Below are 14,113 nucleotides of genomic sequence, written 5' to 3'. Positions count from 1 at the left end.
ACTTCTCTCGTGTGTTGCGTATCTACGATGTCTGGTCCGGCGCAATGTGGATAAACATGAATTGTTCTTAGCGGAATTGTCAATACATGCGGATCAACCTGTTTTGTGGTCTTAGCAGTGTAGTTTTGTTCTGGTTTGTCGGTAAGTATACAATAGGGGTTGGCGTCGCTGGGATATATATATCTCTCTCCGCTCCGTTGATACTATCATCCCCATCAGTACTAGAGATTTATACATTAATCAGGGCAACCCTAAGTCAATTATAGCTGGACAAGCATTTAATCTTCTATCTACTCGGGCTGGTCTGACCGATGCCCGGAAAGACCATATCTACTGGACTTTCGGTCCCGTTCTCACCAGGGAAATAACGATGTGTAAAAGGGAAAAGAAGCCACTCCAGTTTATGCCCATGTAAATCCCTCCCAGTAATGCACCGTCTAGTGATCAAGCTCATCTTCATATTTGTAGTTGATGCGACGGCCGCCCAGCACGCGGTCCGGCCGGCTGTCTCGACGGCCCGATTTGGCCAATTCACGTCGCTGCTGCTCACGCAGAAGACGCTCGCGATTGCGCGCCTCGCGCTCAATTGTGTGCGGGTCCTTTTCCGGTTCGGCTGAACCGTTCAGACGGTCTTGAGCTTGGCCATCGTCGGTGCGGCTGCGCTTGGTGCGGCGGGCATGTTCTCGAGAAAGGTGGGCATCTGCGTTGGCCGATTCAGATCGATCACGACGGGATCTCTTACGGTCCCGCTCGCGGGGGCGTTCTCGATCAGACTCCCGCACACGGTCTTTCTCACGTTCACGGTCCCGACGACGCTCGCCTTCGGCATCACGATCCCGATCGCGGTTTCGGTCCCGACGACGACGTTCTCGATCCCGACCACTCTCGCGCTCTTCCTCACGGTGACGGGATCGCATGCCAGTGCTGATCCGACTGGCGAGATCACGCCCGCCCTTTTCTGAAGATGGTTTGCTGCGTCCATTGGTTTTTGGCTCTTCTGCGATTTGGGATAGACGGTCTGCATGGTGACTGTCTCCATTGCGGCTCGGACTGCGGCTGCGACTGCCGGTACGGCTGCGATGACGACGCGAGTGGTGGCGACGACTGCTTTTTCCGTCTCCGTCACTTTCGTGGTGTCCTCGCTTGGAGGACCGGCGGGAAGGTTTAGGGGATCTGGATCGGGAGGGCCGATCTTGATCAGTCCGGCCGCTACGCTCGGGGTTTCTTTCACGTCTGCTATCTTGGTCGTGCACACTGGGAGAAGGAGAGCGAAGGACCTGGCTCTGTGATGGTGATTGAGACCGGGATCCCACGGGTTTGGATGGGGTGTTGGCTGGGGATTGCGACTGGACGTCGTCGCGAAGAGCCTCCGAGTTTGCCCTGCATGAATGTTATGTTAGTATATCGGCTGGCACTTCGGTTCCCAGAATGCTTACCCTTGTGACTGTCCGCGCGAGTGACTACCGGCCAGGCCCTGGACTTGGAAGCCGCGCTGTCGGAATACGCTGGTATTGGGGAGACCTTGTCGCATTGCTCGCGGTGCAGCCGGGGCACCTTCCACTCCGACACCACGAGGCTCCGTGGGCGTATTAGTGGGCTGATAGGGTCCAGACATCGGACCACCGTTAAACCCACCGCGGCTAGGTCCGCGCATGTATCCCCCTCGCCCGTATCCAGATCCCATACGGTTGGCAGACGGACCGGGGTTCATTGGAACTGGCTGATCGAAGCTGTCAATAGTGGGAATCCCCTGGAGCTGTTGGTCAGTGTGATTGTCCGGCGGACCCTCTGCTGCTGCAGCTCCTTCCTGGCCATCCTCGGCGCCCTCGGCGGTAGCATTTTCACCAGATACCGGGCCAGCATGGGGCCCATCGTTCCCGCTTGGAGCGGTACCGTTCGGGGAAGACTGGTTGGGGAACCCTGGTGAGTGGGCACCTTGTATAAAGGGGCCCGATCCCCCAAAACCACCTCGTCCGGCACCAGCAAAGTGGCCTCTGCCCCGGCCTCGAAACCCACCACGACCATGCCCATGATAGCCCGCCTGGAAGTCCGGGTTAGAAGGGTAAGGAGACATATTAGATCCGGCAAATGCAGCTCCGTAGGGAGAGCCCGTGCCATTTGCGAAAGCATTTGGATTAAATTTATCTTGGCCTCCGTGCCACATGTTGTTTTGCTGGGAGCCATCCCATCCTAAGGATCCATACATGCCCTGCCCGTTGTAGTTCACCCCCATGTTCATCATGCCCGTCATGTTCATTTCGTAGTCACCGAACATCCCCTGATTTGCGGCCATCGGGTCCATCGCCATCGGCATTCCTGAAGAAAGAGAGTCAGTGGATTGGCGGCGGACAGGGATGTCTAGGGAGAACGTACCCATCGCGTTGGGGAAGCTGAACATGCCGTTGGCCATATATGGGTTCATTGCACCAAAATTGGCGCCCCCGTTCCAGCCCATGCCGGGGAAGCCTCCGGAGACCATGTTTTGGGGCATGAACTGGAGATTTTGTTGCTGTGGGAAGCTTGGCGGGCCGGCCAAGGCGGATTCATCTTGGGGGATTGGCGCATCTGCCTCAGCGGGAAGATTGTTCGATTCAGCGGAATTGGCCGTATCGGCATTTTGGACAGAAGTAGCCTGCTGGTCAGCTGCCGGTTCGAGCTGTGAGAGTTGTTAGCTGGGAGCTCGCAAGGCACTCGGATGCAATAATCCTACCTGGTCCGCAGGCTCTGGCTCGGTCTTTGGCTCGATCTCGGTTGTCGTGCCAGCCGGCGGCACATCGGCCGAAGTGTCTTCTGATTTTGACTCTCCCGGCTGAGTCGCATCCGGAGACTTTGAGACCGGGGCTGGGTCCGTCACTGTCGTCTCTGTGGGTGTCTCTTGCGGAGCTGCGACGCTGTCTGCCGGTGTGTCGGGCGTCGGCGGGACCGTGGCCTGGCGATCCTTTTCCCTCTTCTTCTCCTCGGTGCGTAGGAAGGCCTTGAGGGTGGTCCGCAGAGCTTTGTTGGGCTTGCAGAGGTCCGCAGAGACTGGCGTATGTGCGCAGACGGGACAGGTATCGTGGAGGGACGATTGGCCTGGGACCGCGGTCTGTCAGCGACTGACTGCTTCAGGGTCCTGCGAGGGAATGATCACTTACAGCTTTCGCAGATGGACTGGTCGCAGCACGGCAGACGGAAAGCGTTCAGGGCGAGGTTGCTGCAGATGGCGCATCGCAGCTTGAAAGGAATCTCGGCCGGGGTCAGGGCGGTGGCAATGTCCATCAAGCCAGCCGGCGCATCCGCCGCAGCCATGGCGGCTCAGAGGGTTGAGAAGGGAAGTGCGATTCACCGGTGGGCAAGAGCAGACATAGACATGGCGGAGCAGGAAAGAAAGCGCGAAGAAGAGAAGAATCAGACACGCGACTGCCGTTTGGGGGACGGAACAACCTTGGTCCGGGAGAGGTTGCAAGACCCGATTGTCGACAGCCTGCCATTTTATGCTACGATACGGGTATATGTATGGAGAGAGGTCCCTTCTAGGAGTTAGGTAGGTATCCATCAGGTATAGAGAGATCGATATTCATAGGTCACTGGGTACAGATCGAGGTAGAGAGAACCCTAGGATCCGGTATCCAAGCACCAACATCCCTCCCCAGTCCTCAGATTAGATCAAGTTATTTTGGTCCCTCAGCGACGCCGACGGGCGATACCATCGAGGGTGGCATCATCCCGCGGGTGGTGTCTCCGGACTCCTGGGAATCATCATTGGCGGGTGGGTGTGCTTGGAGCAGCGAGGTCTGGCCGGACGCAATGTCCTGTCTCACCGATGGTAGTGAAGGCCAGCCGGGACTCTACATGGCCCCGGCGAGGTTAGCCACTGTGAATTTTAGTAAATTATCATCATCATCATCAAGAATGCACCGAAGGGAAAGAAGGAAAGAAAGAATGGTGGATCCGAAAGATAAAAAGGGCCGTGGTTCCCTGGAGAGCTCGGGCCACTTTCTTCTTTCTTTCTCTTCCTCTCACTGATTACTACGTACACTTCTGCAACACACTCGATTATTGTACTACTGATGCTCACACTCACCACCACCCCAGCATGACAGAGGATAACAACTATCGCCCTCGCTCCCCAGACCTCTCCTCGCTTCAATTCCCTCCCTCCACCGCTCCGCCCGACCAGTACGCGCCGCTGACCAGTCCGCTGGCTCACCGCGCCTCCTACGACGCCTCGCCTTTCTTCTCCTCCAACTACCAGCGCCCGACCTCGGCCAGCCGGACTCCTCAGCAGTACGTGCCACCGGTTCCCCTGACCGGCTTTGATCCCGACATGGCCCGGCGCTCGTCGCGACTGGCAACCACGGACGGCGCGCCCGTTGCCGCCGTCCCCGAACCCTTTCACACCCCATACGCAATCGAACCCGTCGCGGCGCCCATCATGCCGGAGCAGAGACACCCACAACCAGGCGCAGGGATTGAGGTCAAGACCAAGTTCCCCGTGGCGCGCATCAAGCGCATCATGCAGGCCGATGAGGATGTCGGCAAAGTCGCCCAGGTGACGCCAATCGCAGTGTGTAAGTGATTTTCCCTTTTGGTCCCATGTTTGCTCCGAATTGACCGTCGACAACAGCCAAGGCCCTGGAGCTCTTCATGATCTCCCTGGTCACCAAAGCCGCCCATGAAGCCAAGGAGCGCAACTCGAAACGCGTCACGGCCTGGCACTTGAAGCACGCGGTGGCCAAGGACGAAGTATTAGATTTCCTCGCCGACATCATTGCCAAGGTGCCCGACCAACCGGCTGGGCGGAAACACGAGGACGACGGCAGCGACCAGAACGAAGGCCGGCGGAAGCGTGGCGGGCGTCGTCCCAAGGAGGAGAGTGATTAGCGACGTCCCATGCAACGACTCATGACTGTGCTAGATGAATTCTTGGAGAGCAGGCGCACTGGGCACACTTTTCCACGGGATTTTCCTGTATCTGTCTCTTGCGTTTTCTTTTCTTTTCTTTTTTTTTTTCCTTTTTCTCTGCTATTATGATCTGGCGTTCGGCCGGCTGGGGATGGTAATATTGTGAGGACAGGTTTCTTGTGAATAGCTTCGTATTGGTCCTGCATTCGATACAGTTCATCGGATCTATGGTTATTGGCAGGGTGATGATTGATTTGGATGTAACTACAAGTTGTACTTGTGAAAATCAACAACACGTTCCACCCTCCACCCGGCTCCACACTCTCCTTCTCTTCCGCCCCCTCGATCTCGACCCGAACAACTTGCGAACGGGGATCATGCTGTTCGCGCAGCATCATGGACTTTGTATGTGTGGTCTCTTGCTCTGCTATGGCTGGCACTGATAATCTCCCTCTCTCTCTCTCTAGTGGTCTCGTCTCATTGGCGGCTCGCGCACACTGTCTAAGAAGACCTCCAAGGCCACCTTACCCACCGAGCGCCTGGCAGCATTCAAGCGCGCCTGCAACGCTCTCCAGGTATGGAATAGACCCCCTTCTGGCTTTGGTTACAGACTTGCTCATTAATATCTGGCTTAGCAAATATGGCGCTCCTCCAATGCCCCATCAGGCGAGCAGTCGGCGGCCCACGCTCGCGCTTACATTGAACGACTGAACTCCATCCTCAGCGAAGAATCGCGTGGCCCGGCACCACATCCCTGCGTGGCCTATGCGGCCTCGTCCCAGGTCTTCGTCACCGTCACCAAGCTTGCCTTGTCCTACTACGATGAAGGGGTGCTCCGATCAGCCACCCTCTTCTTCAACTCCCTGATCGACGCCGAGGTGGACGGCGTGGTGGACAACCGACTGTTTGCTCGCGCGTTAGTGGACCTCGTGCGCCGGTCCGAAAAGCCAACCGATGAAATTGAAGGGAGACTGGTGGAATTGCTATTCGGCATCGCCAACAATATCCGTCTGCAACCTGCCATCCTGCCCGCGTGGTTTGGACCGAGGGCAGCCCAGGATGGAGAGTCACCCGCCCCGAGCGGGACGGAATTTGCAGGCACCATGCGCAAGGATGACTTCCCATTGTTTTACTTGCTAGTGGATTATGTTCACAGTGAGGGCCGTGCCGGTGACTTTGCGCGCACGGGACTGCTGTACTTGATCGAGACGGCGTCCAGGTCGAAGGACCTGGAGAAGTGGTTGATTGAGAGCGACTTGGCTACGCTGATGGCCACTGGGCTGGGTGCGCTCTACAGCCAGCTCGGCAGGTGAGTTTTGACCCCCATAACCAGTGGGGCTCTGCTGATGATACTCCAGTCTGTCTTTTACCCCTACCGGTGACAACGTGCCTCACATCGTTGCCCTATCCGACCACGCAAAGCAGGAGACAGCCCTGCAGCCGCATCTCGGACAATCGATGGATTCGTTTATGTCATACCTGTTGTTCTGGCAAGACACGATCGACCATTGTAAGTCCGCCGAGGTAAACGACACCTTGCTGGATCACTTCCAAGTGCTCTTTCTCGAGCAGCTTCTTTACCCTTCTCTGCTGGAATCATCGGACGTGGCGGGCGGCTCTACAGCAGCCGTGCTGACCTACCTGTGTCGGATTCTGGACTCGGTTTACCAAGGCGAGCTGGTGCACCGCATCTTACATTTCCTGCTGGCCTCTGCTCCCCCAAAGGAGCAGATGGACATGTCCGCCAGCCGGCGGAAATCGCTGACGGTGCTGGCGGCGCTCTCATCCGAAGCGGCCCAGCCGCCTCCGTCGCTCTTCAATCTCCGCGATCTGGCTCTCCTCGGACTGCAGTCGTCTAACCGACAGACCGTACTCGCGACGCTACGGCTTTTGACTGTTGTCTTACAGCGGCATCACCAGTTCGCACGGAGCTTGATCCATACCATCCCCAGCCAACCAGCCCAGCAGCGCTCTATCGGGGCATTGAACGCCGAGCTCGAACAACTGGTGGGCCAGGCTACATCGCTTATCGATGATCCGAAGCTCAACGAGTCGTACGAAAACTATATAGCCGATGCGACCTGGGTTCTCGAATCCCGTTTGTGTCTGCCTGTCACTGCCGGGGACGAAGCCGAGGCAATCCCGCTACCGATGCAGCTCCAACAGGACGATCCTCTCGTGAAATCGCTTCTCGAATGTCTGGGAACATTTTTTACCAACAGTGTTATCGTCAATCTGGCGCTAACAGGTGTCTTTATCAGTCTGGCCTCGTCACATCTCTTCGCGCTGGATGGCTGGGTGCTGGTCGACCCGGCCCAGTACGATGCTTCCCTGCCGGATGAGACGGACGATGCACTGGACCGCATCAGCCAGGCCTACCAGGCGCCTACGTGGCCGCCGAGTGCCGCTCCTACATTGACCCGTGCCGTTCAAAACTTGGTGGACCAGGTCCGTCAATGGCAGCGGGATCTTCCCGACTTCGATGTCCTGGTCGCCGCCCGACGAGAGCTCCTGCACCAGGACGACCGTGCTCGCACCCCAGACCGATCGCGCGAGCCCTCTGAGCCCCGGGCTCCCACGCCAGCAGACCGAACGCACCCTTTTTTCCCCGGATCACCAGACCCTGCAGCCTCCCGGGGCCGTTCCCCTCTCCCTTCTAGCTCACCCGCCGTCGCACCGAGTCCCGCACGCCGCAAGGCATCGATGGCGCCGCAGACCGAATCCCGGGGCACCTCCGTCTCTCGCACGGTCGCTGCGGAGGCATTGCGTCAGCGACTGGCCACGCCGTTCCCGCCTACCGCTGCTGCTGCTGCTGCTGCTGCTCCCACGACGGACGACACTGATTCTACCAAGCCCGAAGAACCCACGGTCGGTGGGGAACGGGCATCTGCGGCTACGCTGGGACATGTGCTGACGAACGTGGTGATCCTGTACGAATTTGTGCTGGAGCTGTCGGCGGTGGTGCAAGTGCGGGCGAGTCTTTTTGAAGAGGCAGGATATTAAATGAATGTACTTAATTATTATTATTATTATTTTAGACACTCCGTTCTCCGTACACTAGTAGTTAGTACTAAATGCAATTATTTGGAGCCAAGTGGGGTGCCAGGAGGCTTTTGATAAACTTCATGATGACATTAGCGCCCTTTCTTCGGCGCTCCGAGGGGCTCCTTATTGAGGACCACCATGTTCTCGAAGGACCAGTGCAGAAGATTAGTATGATGGTGTCGACAAAGCAGAAGCCCCGGGAGGCGTGCGCATGTCGGATACGATACGACCTTGGCGAGAGGACTCTCGAAATATCCTCCAGTGAGATGGATAACTTGGTATGTCAAGTAGAAGAGCAGTGTAACTATCGAATTTAATAGTTAGTTATTCTGCTTCGCCTTCTCCGTCAATAACCTATCATATACTGTGTTATGCCGAGCCCTACCCAACCTTACTAACTATAGAATTTGGCCCCTGAATCCAGTGGGTCTTCCCGTCATCCGCGGAATTCCCACGCCCCCCAAAGGCTCACGTAACACTTGGCCATGCTGTCTGTCAGACGGAACACACTCTCTCTTCCTCTTTCTCCCTCTCTCTCCTCTTCTCCCTCCCTTTCCTCTCCTGTTCTCGCGGAATGACCGTCCGTCATGGCCCCGGAACACCTTGAGCCCCTCGACCGCGACGACCGCGAGGATGCGCCGTTTCTTGCCCCTTCAGCCCCCGGGTCCCCCATTCGCGCACGCCATTCTCACAGTGACTCGAAGGCGAGGATCTCATCAGACCTGAGGCCCGAACCCACCAATGCCTCCGCCAAAGCCATTGGTTTCCGCCTCAAGGTGATCCTGTTCGCCATGATCCTCATGGTCGAAGTCGGGTTCGCCTTCCTGGAAGGACCGATGGTCCGTATCTTCGAGGCGATTGCCTGTCGCCAGTACTATGGTGAGGTCGATCCGTCCAAGATTGGAGCGAATGGCCAAGTGCCCGAGGAGCTGTGCAAGATACCGGACATCCAATCCGAATTGGCCGCGGTCAAGGGGTACCACGTGTTTTTTGATGGATTGATGAGTATGTTGATCATTTCCCGCCTTCTCCCCTGATGTACTCTCAATTGACTGACCATCTCTGGCAGCTGCTCTCCTCGCCATCCCCTACGGTCTGCTGGCAGACCGGCGCGGCCGCAAACCCACGCTCTGCTTGGCCATCCCCGGCTTTGCCATTCACACGATCATCATCCTGACCGTGACGTGGTTCTCGGACATTTTTCCCCTGCGCGCGGTCTGGCTGTCGTGCCTGGCCTGGCTGGTCGGGGGTGGTCCGGTGGTGGCGTTTGCCATTATCTGGACCATGATGGCCGACGTGACCACCGAGTCGGAGCGATCCACGCTCTTCTTCCAGTTCGGCATTGTCTCCATGGGCGCGGATTTTGTGTCCAGCGCGGTCAGTTCATGGCTGATGACCATGAATCCATGGGTGCCTATGCTAATCGGCTGGGGGATTGTATTCGCTGGCATGTCGCTCACACTGATGCTGCCAGAGACCAAGCATGCCTTGCCGGACGGCAAACCCGAGCCCTCTCACGTTGAGCTCTCGGAACTATCCGAGGCCAGCGAACCCAAACATCACTATAACAAGCCCGAAGGACCGGGCCTAGACCAAGACGACAGTGACCTGGACCTTGACGGTGAAGACCCCCTGTCTGCGGCCCCCCCCAGCGCGTATCCGCGTCAGTCCCTGCTGGCCAGGTGCCGTGCCAACTACCGATTTTATGTGGCACCGTATACATTCATTCTGAACCGGAAGCCGGTCCTGCTTCTGCTGAGTGCATTCTTAGTGTACCGCCTGAGTCGGGGCTCGTCTTGGTTCCTGACCCAGTATATTTCCACGCGGTATAAATGGACTCTCGCGCAGGCCAATATGTTGGTGTCGTTCAAGCCTCTGGTGTCTGTGCCGCTTTTCCTCTGGGGAATTCCGTATGTCAAGAACCGGATGTTGAACCCGCGACGCTCGGTCGCCGAGAAGGATCTCTGGCTGGCTCGTGCCAGTCTCTGCTGCCTCACGGTGGGAACCCTCGGGATCGGCCTCTCCCCGTCGGTGGCGGCTCTGATCCCTAGCCTGATCATCCAGACCTCTGGGTCGGGATTCATGTTTCTGACGCGCTCGCTGATCACCACGCTGGTCGAAAGGGACCAGACTGCGCGTCTGTACACGGCGATTGAGATCCTGCAGTCGCTCGGCAACGTTCTGGCCAGTCTGAGCATCACAGCGGTCTTCCAGCTGGGCCTGCAACTCGGCGGGTTCTGGATTGGTCTGGCGTGGATGATGACGAGTTGCCTGTTTTGCATGGTCGGTCTGGCCATCTACTGTTTCCGACTGCCAACCTCGTCGCCCGCAGCACCAGAGTTCGTGGTTGGAGAGCTTGACGAGGAGGGACACGTGGAGTGATTCTTTTTTGGGTGTATATTATTGTATATAGCGTGTCTGCATTCGGGAATTATCTTTAGACCATGTATGTTAGACGGCGCATTACCAGGATTGGGTATACATCAACAATAACAACAATCATGAATCATAATGACTCCTGAAGGAATCTATATAATGGCAGCCTCAGGCATCACATTATCATGTGACCGTCCTTCACATGTCTCCGTCCCTTCACTTTCTGCTGCTGCTGTTGTTGCTCGACTTCCTTCGCAAGTAAGTTCCTAGCGCGCTGGGCTTCCCAGCCGTACTCTCGATCCCTCATTGTGCTTCGAGGTCAAACAAGGAAATAAAAGCCAAATGGAAAAGTTCTCCCAATTCCGGGATCGCGGTATGTGCTTATTGATCTACCTAATCCTCCCAACATCCAAAAACTGACTTCGCCAGGCTCGGGCATTGCGCCCTTCCTGCCCATCCCATCCGAGCCCGTCGGCCTGCAAGCGCCCTTGCGATTCTTCCTCTTCTGCTTCCGCCTCCCGCTCTTGATCTTCGTCACCGTCAGCTACTTTCTCGTTCTCCAATGGCTTCCGATTGGTTCGCTGGGCAAGAAGGCGGCCCTCTGGTGTATCCTGGGCGTGCCGAGTATCTGGTGGATTGATCTGCAAATTGACGGCGTCAGGAAAGGGTTCGTTCTCTCTCCATCACTCTTGCAAGTGCAAAGGTTGTTGACAATCGCTGTCTAGATCACTTTCCAAGCAGCAGCAAGCCCGCTTGCCCCAACCGGGTTCGGTCATCGCCTCATCTTTCACCTCCCCCATTGATGCCGTATACCTCGCCGCCATTTTCGACCCGGTCTTCACCGCGTCATACCCCGATTGCCGCCAGGTGCAGCGGATTTCCCTCCTCCAGGCCATCTTCCGTGCCTTGGCGTCTCCATCCACACGACCCGCACCCGGCACCAGGATGGTGGACATGGCTGATCTGGTGGAGAAATACCCCAACCGCCCCATCGTCATGTTTCCCGAATGCACGACCACCAATAGTCGAGGCATCTTGCCTTTGAGCCATGCGCTACTGGGGGTGCCGGCCCGGACCAAGATCTTCCCCGTCAGCCTTCGATATACCCCTGTGGACGTGGTGACCCCGCTCCCGGGTAGCTATATAAGCTTCTTTTGGGCTCTGCTCAGCAAGCCAACGCATTGTATTCGCGTGCGCATCGCTGAGGCGATTGTGAGCAGCCGCAGCACGGCTGCTATCGACATGCCACCGGCCCGATCTACACGCAACTCAAACTATAACACAAATTACCTAGATACCATGGACCGTGATTCCGCCATGAATGGGGACGACGGTATTACCACAGCTGAAAAAGCCCTGCTCGATCATGTGGGTGAATCTCTTGCCCGGTTGGGCCGGGTCAAGCGTGTTGGTCTCGGGGTGAAGGATAAGCAGGATTTCGTGCGAAAGTGGACTAAGACGCGCAGCACCTGGTGATTGATACTTGGTGGTACAAATTTCTTCTCTTTGATAGTCTCTAATATACATGCTTGCAAATTTCCATTGCACGTAATACGTGCTGCTACATGGCAAACTGGTCGAATGTGTCCATCATGAGAGAATCCTGGAAGAAATTCTCGTGGCTGTTCTCAATGGACCAGGACAGTCGGTCCAGCTGCCAGTCTTCATGTGCACCCCACGTGGTTCCCATTGACGGATTTCCCTGCAAAGGTGCAGGAACGAACTGCTCGTTCGGCTTCCACGCTCCGGGATCTGGCTGGGGTTGGAACCAGGGCCTATCGGCCTTAGGCGCCTGCCACGCCCGGGGGTTGCGTCGAACATGGACCTTGCCCAAAAGGGGAACCTTGACGGTCAATTGATGCATCTGGTCCCCGCTGTCGTCTTCGCGGAGCAGATGATTCAGTGCGGACAGGGTTGAGGCTACGTTCTGGGAATAGTTTGAGTTGGGGGCACCGTCTGATCGTTCGCGCATGAGATTGACGACTTGGCAGACTACCGTGTCGATCCGGGTCTTATCGATGCGCAGGTTGAAGCGATTGGTCGAGGGCGAACTGTGACTAGTGAGGAGGAGGACGACCGTTGCGCTAAACACCTGGAGATCTAACATGCCCGATAGAAAGAAACCAGGCGGCAGCATGCGACGGAGGAAGAGATATCGGTGCGCGATGGACTCGCAGGCGTCCATGCAGGCTAGACGGTGGTAGAAATACTCCTCGCCAGCATCTGGGCGCATAGTGAAGGGTAGATGCACTCTCATCGAGATGTAAAAGTGCATCGCCTGGACTATGTGGTCCGGTTCGACGCGCTCCGTGCCTCGCGCCCACCAGGACTCTGGGGTTTGCGAGGCCAGTGCCCTAAGCTCTCGAACCAACTCCAGGGTCGAGGTATACAATTCGGTGCTAGACTCGGCGGCTGCTGAGTTCAGGTCGTCTAGCTGCTGGACTTTGCCGGCAATGTCGGTCAATCTTCGAAGATACACCCCCGGCTGGACAACGCCGTCAACGATCAATGCGGGCTCGGTGGTCTGTTTATGCCGGCTGGTGTCCGCGGGGATGTTCAGGACCATGCTTAACAGTCGGTCTGCAGAGCATATCAATTCCCACTGTTGGGCCCGGCAGAGTTGTGTTTCGTCGTCATCAATCCCGGTGGTCTTGTTGTGTTGCGTGGCGTGGAAAGTCTTGGGAAGACCCATTAATTCTGCAATTGCAATGACATGGCGGAGCCGAATCCACGCTTTCTGGAAACTACCCTGGCTAATTAGACTGTCAAGTTGTTAGTTTAGGACACAGAAAAACAACCGGATGTACTCACAGTCGAATGAAATGCGTGAATAGTACAAGCCCTCGTGTTGTACTAATTAGTTTATCGTGGCACAGAATCGTACTATCCACCGTCTCGGAAATGACCCTGGAGAGGGCTAACCGCCGCTGCCAGCATTCATGCTGCGTGTCTGACCTGTCTTTGCCTGCAGGCGCTTGCTGAGCCGTGAGGGCCATGGCAAGTAGCCACGAGGCAAGGCGGATGGGGTCCACGTCTGGATCATGCATCTCCTCGTAGCTTTCAAGAAGTTCTGGTTCGGATTTGGGGGTAAATGGCTGAGGCAATATGATACTCTGTAAGGTAAGCCATCCAGGCCCCATTTTGGAGATATCTGATACTTCTTCTCGCGGCGGAATTAGCACCTGCAGCGCCCGCTTGGCAGTTTCGAGTAAGTGTGTTGATGCTTTCACCTTCCGTTCTGCTGCCTTTTCATCCTGTTGAGGGGAGTCTACACTGAGCCAGTCGTTTTGAAAGAGTGACCGGAGATGCAAGGGTTGGTCTGCCTCGATGATGTCTGAAACGCTGGAATTACCGTCGGAGCTTTCAGCTCCAGGACTCGGTGGAGCTACGAGCCCTGAGGGCCGAGTGATCTGATACCCAAGTCTGGATTCGATGCCATACACGGCTTTGGTCAAGTTGTCGACCTGTGACTCCAGCTGAGAAATCCGGTATCGTGAAGACCGATGTGACTCCGCTGGCCGGGCGATATACGTTTGCGCCACACATTCGGAGCCTCGCTCTTCACATCGCCGGCACTTTGGTGCGTCTTCCGATACGCGAATGCAACGGACTTTCCGTCGTCGGCCTGGTACGGATGATTAGCTGCTGGCCATGGTGATGCGGTGGTAACCTCTTACATTCCGTGCAGCTTTTGGTCCCTTTCCGACATCGGGATGTCTGATCTGATGGCATCTCTAGAAAATAGCAGACACTAATATAGCTGCAAGCAGAGATGCGATGAAGTAGATGGCGAAGGTATTTCGGCTGG

The 14,113-nt window shown here is 56.5% G+C and overlaps 6 protein-coding genes across 6 annotated transcripts; 4 read left to right on the top strand and 2 right to left on the bottom strand.

Annotated features, from left to right (window-relative positions):
- Positions 1-437: 437 nt before the first annotated feature.
- Positions 438-3,288, bottom strand: N7474_003562 (RING finger protein; the record flags this gene model as incomplete). The annotated part of the gene is made up of 4 exons (XM_057194977.1): positions 438-1,380; positions 1,437-2,656; positions 2,711-3,072; positions 3,135-3,288. The coding sequence occupies 4 exons, from the start codon at positions 3,286-3,288 to the stop codon at positions 438-440; spliced, it is 2,679 nt and encodes an 892-aa protein (XP_057056332.1).
- nctA (negative cofactor 2 transcription regulator complex subunit BUR6) lies at positions 3,146-4,863 on the top strand (the record flags this gene model as incomplete). Its single annotated transcript, XM_057194976.1, has 4 exons — positions 3,146-3,487; positions 3,577-3,845; positions 4,075-4,550; positions 4,607-4,863. The coding sequence occupies 4 exons, from the start codon at positions 3,146-3,148 to the stop codon at positions 4,861-4,863; spliced, it is 1,344 nt and encodes a 447-aa protein (XP_057056331.1).
- A 417-nt stretch (positions 4,864-5,280) lies between these two features.
- N7474_003560 (uncharacterized protein) lies at positions 5,281-7,887 on the top strand (the record flags this gene model as incomplete). Its single annotated transcript, XM_057194975.1, has 4 exons — positions 5,281-5,289; positions 5,352-5,459; positions 5,520-6,193; positions 6,243-7,887. The coding sequence occupies 4 exons, from the start codon at positions 5,281-5,283 to the stop codon at positions 7,885-7,887; spliced, it is 2,436 nt and encodes an 811-aa protein (XP_057056330.1).
- Positions 7,888-8,516: 629 nt separating this feature from the next.
- Positions 8,517-10,311, top strand: N7474_003559 (putative MFS transporter; the record flags this gene model as incomplete). Its single annotated transcript, XM_057194974.1, has 2 exons — positions 8,517-8,934; positions 8,999-10,311. 2 exons carry the CDS (start codon positions 8,517-8,519, stop codon positions 10,309-10,311), a joined length of 1,731 nt encoding a protein of 576 aa, XP_057056329.1.
- A 336-nt stretch (positions 10,312-10,647) lies between these two features.
- N7474_003558 (lysophosphatidic acid acyltransferase LOA1) lies at positions 10,648-11,781 on the top strand (the record flags this gene model as incomplete). Its single annotated transcript, XM_057194973.1, has 3 exons — positions 10,648-10,678; positions 10,735-10,972; positions 11,031-11,781. The coding sequence occupies 3 exons, from the start codon at positions 10,648-10,650 to the stop codon at positions 11,779-11,781; spliced, it is 1,020 nt and encodes a 339-aa protein (XP_057056328.1).
- Positions 11,782-11,866: 85 nt separating this feature from the next.
- On the bottom strand, positions 11,867-14,037 carry N7474_003557 (transcription factor domain-containing protein; the record flags this gene model as incomplete). The annotated part of the gene is made up of 3 exons (XM_057194972.1): positions 11,867-13,067; positions 13,117-13,930; positions 13,983-14,037. 3 exons carry the CDS (start codon positions 14,035-14,037, stop codon positions 11,867-11,869), a joined length of 2,070 nt encoding a protein of 689 aa, XP_057056327.1.
- Between the last annotated feature and the right edge of the window lie 76 nt (positions 14,038-14,113).

Source organism: Penicillium riverlandense (assembly GCF_028828495.1).
Source record: "Penicillium riverlandense strain IBT 135883 chromosome Unknown utg000002l_segment0_segment0, whole genome shotgun sequence".
Taxonomy (NCBI): Eukaryota; Fungi; Ascomycota; class Eurotiomycetes; order Eurotiales; family Aspergillaceae; genus Penicillium; species Penicillium riverlandense.
Note: the sequence above shows the minus strand (reverse complement) of the source record. Positions and strands in the feature narration are given on the sequence as shown.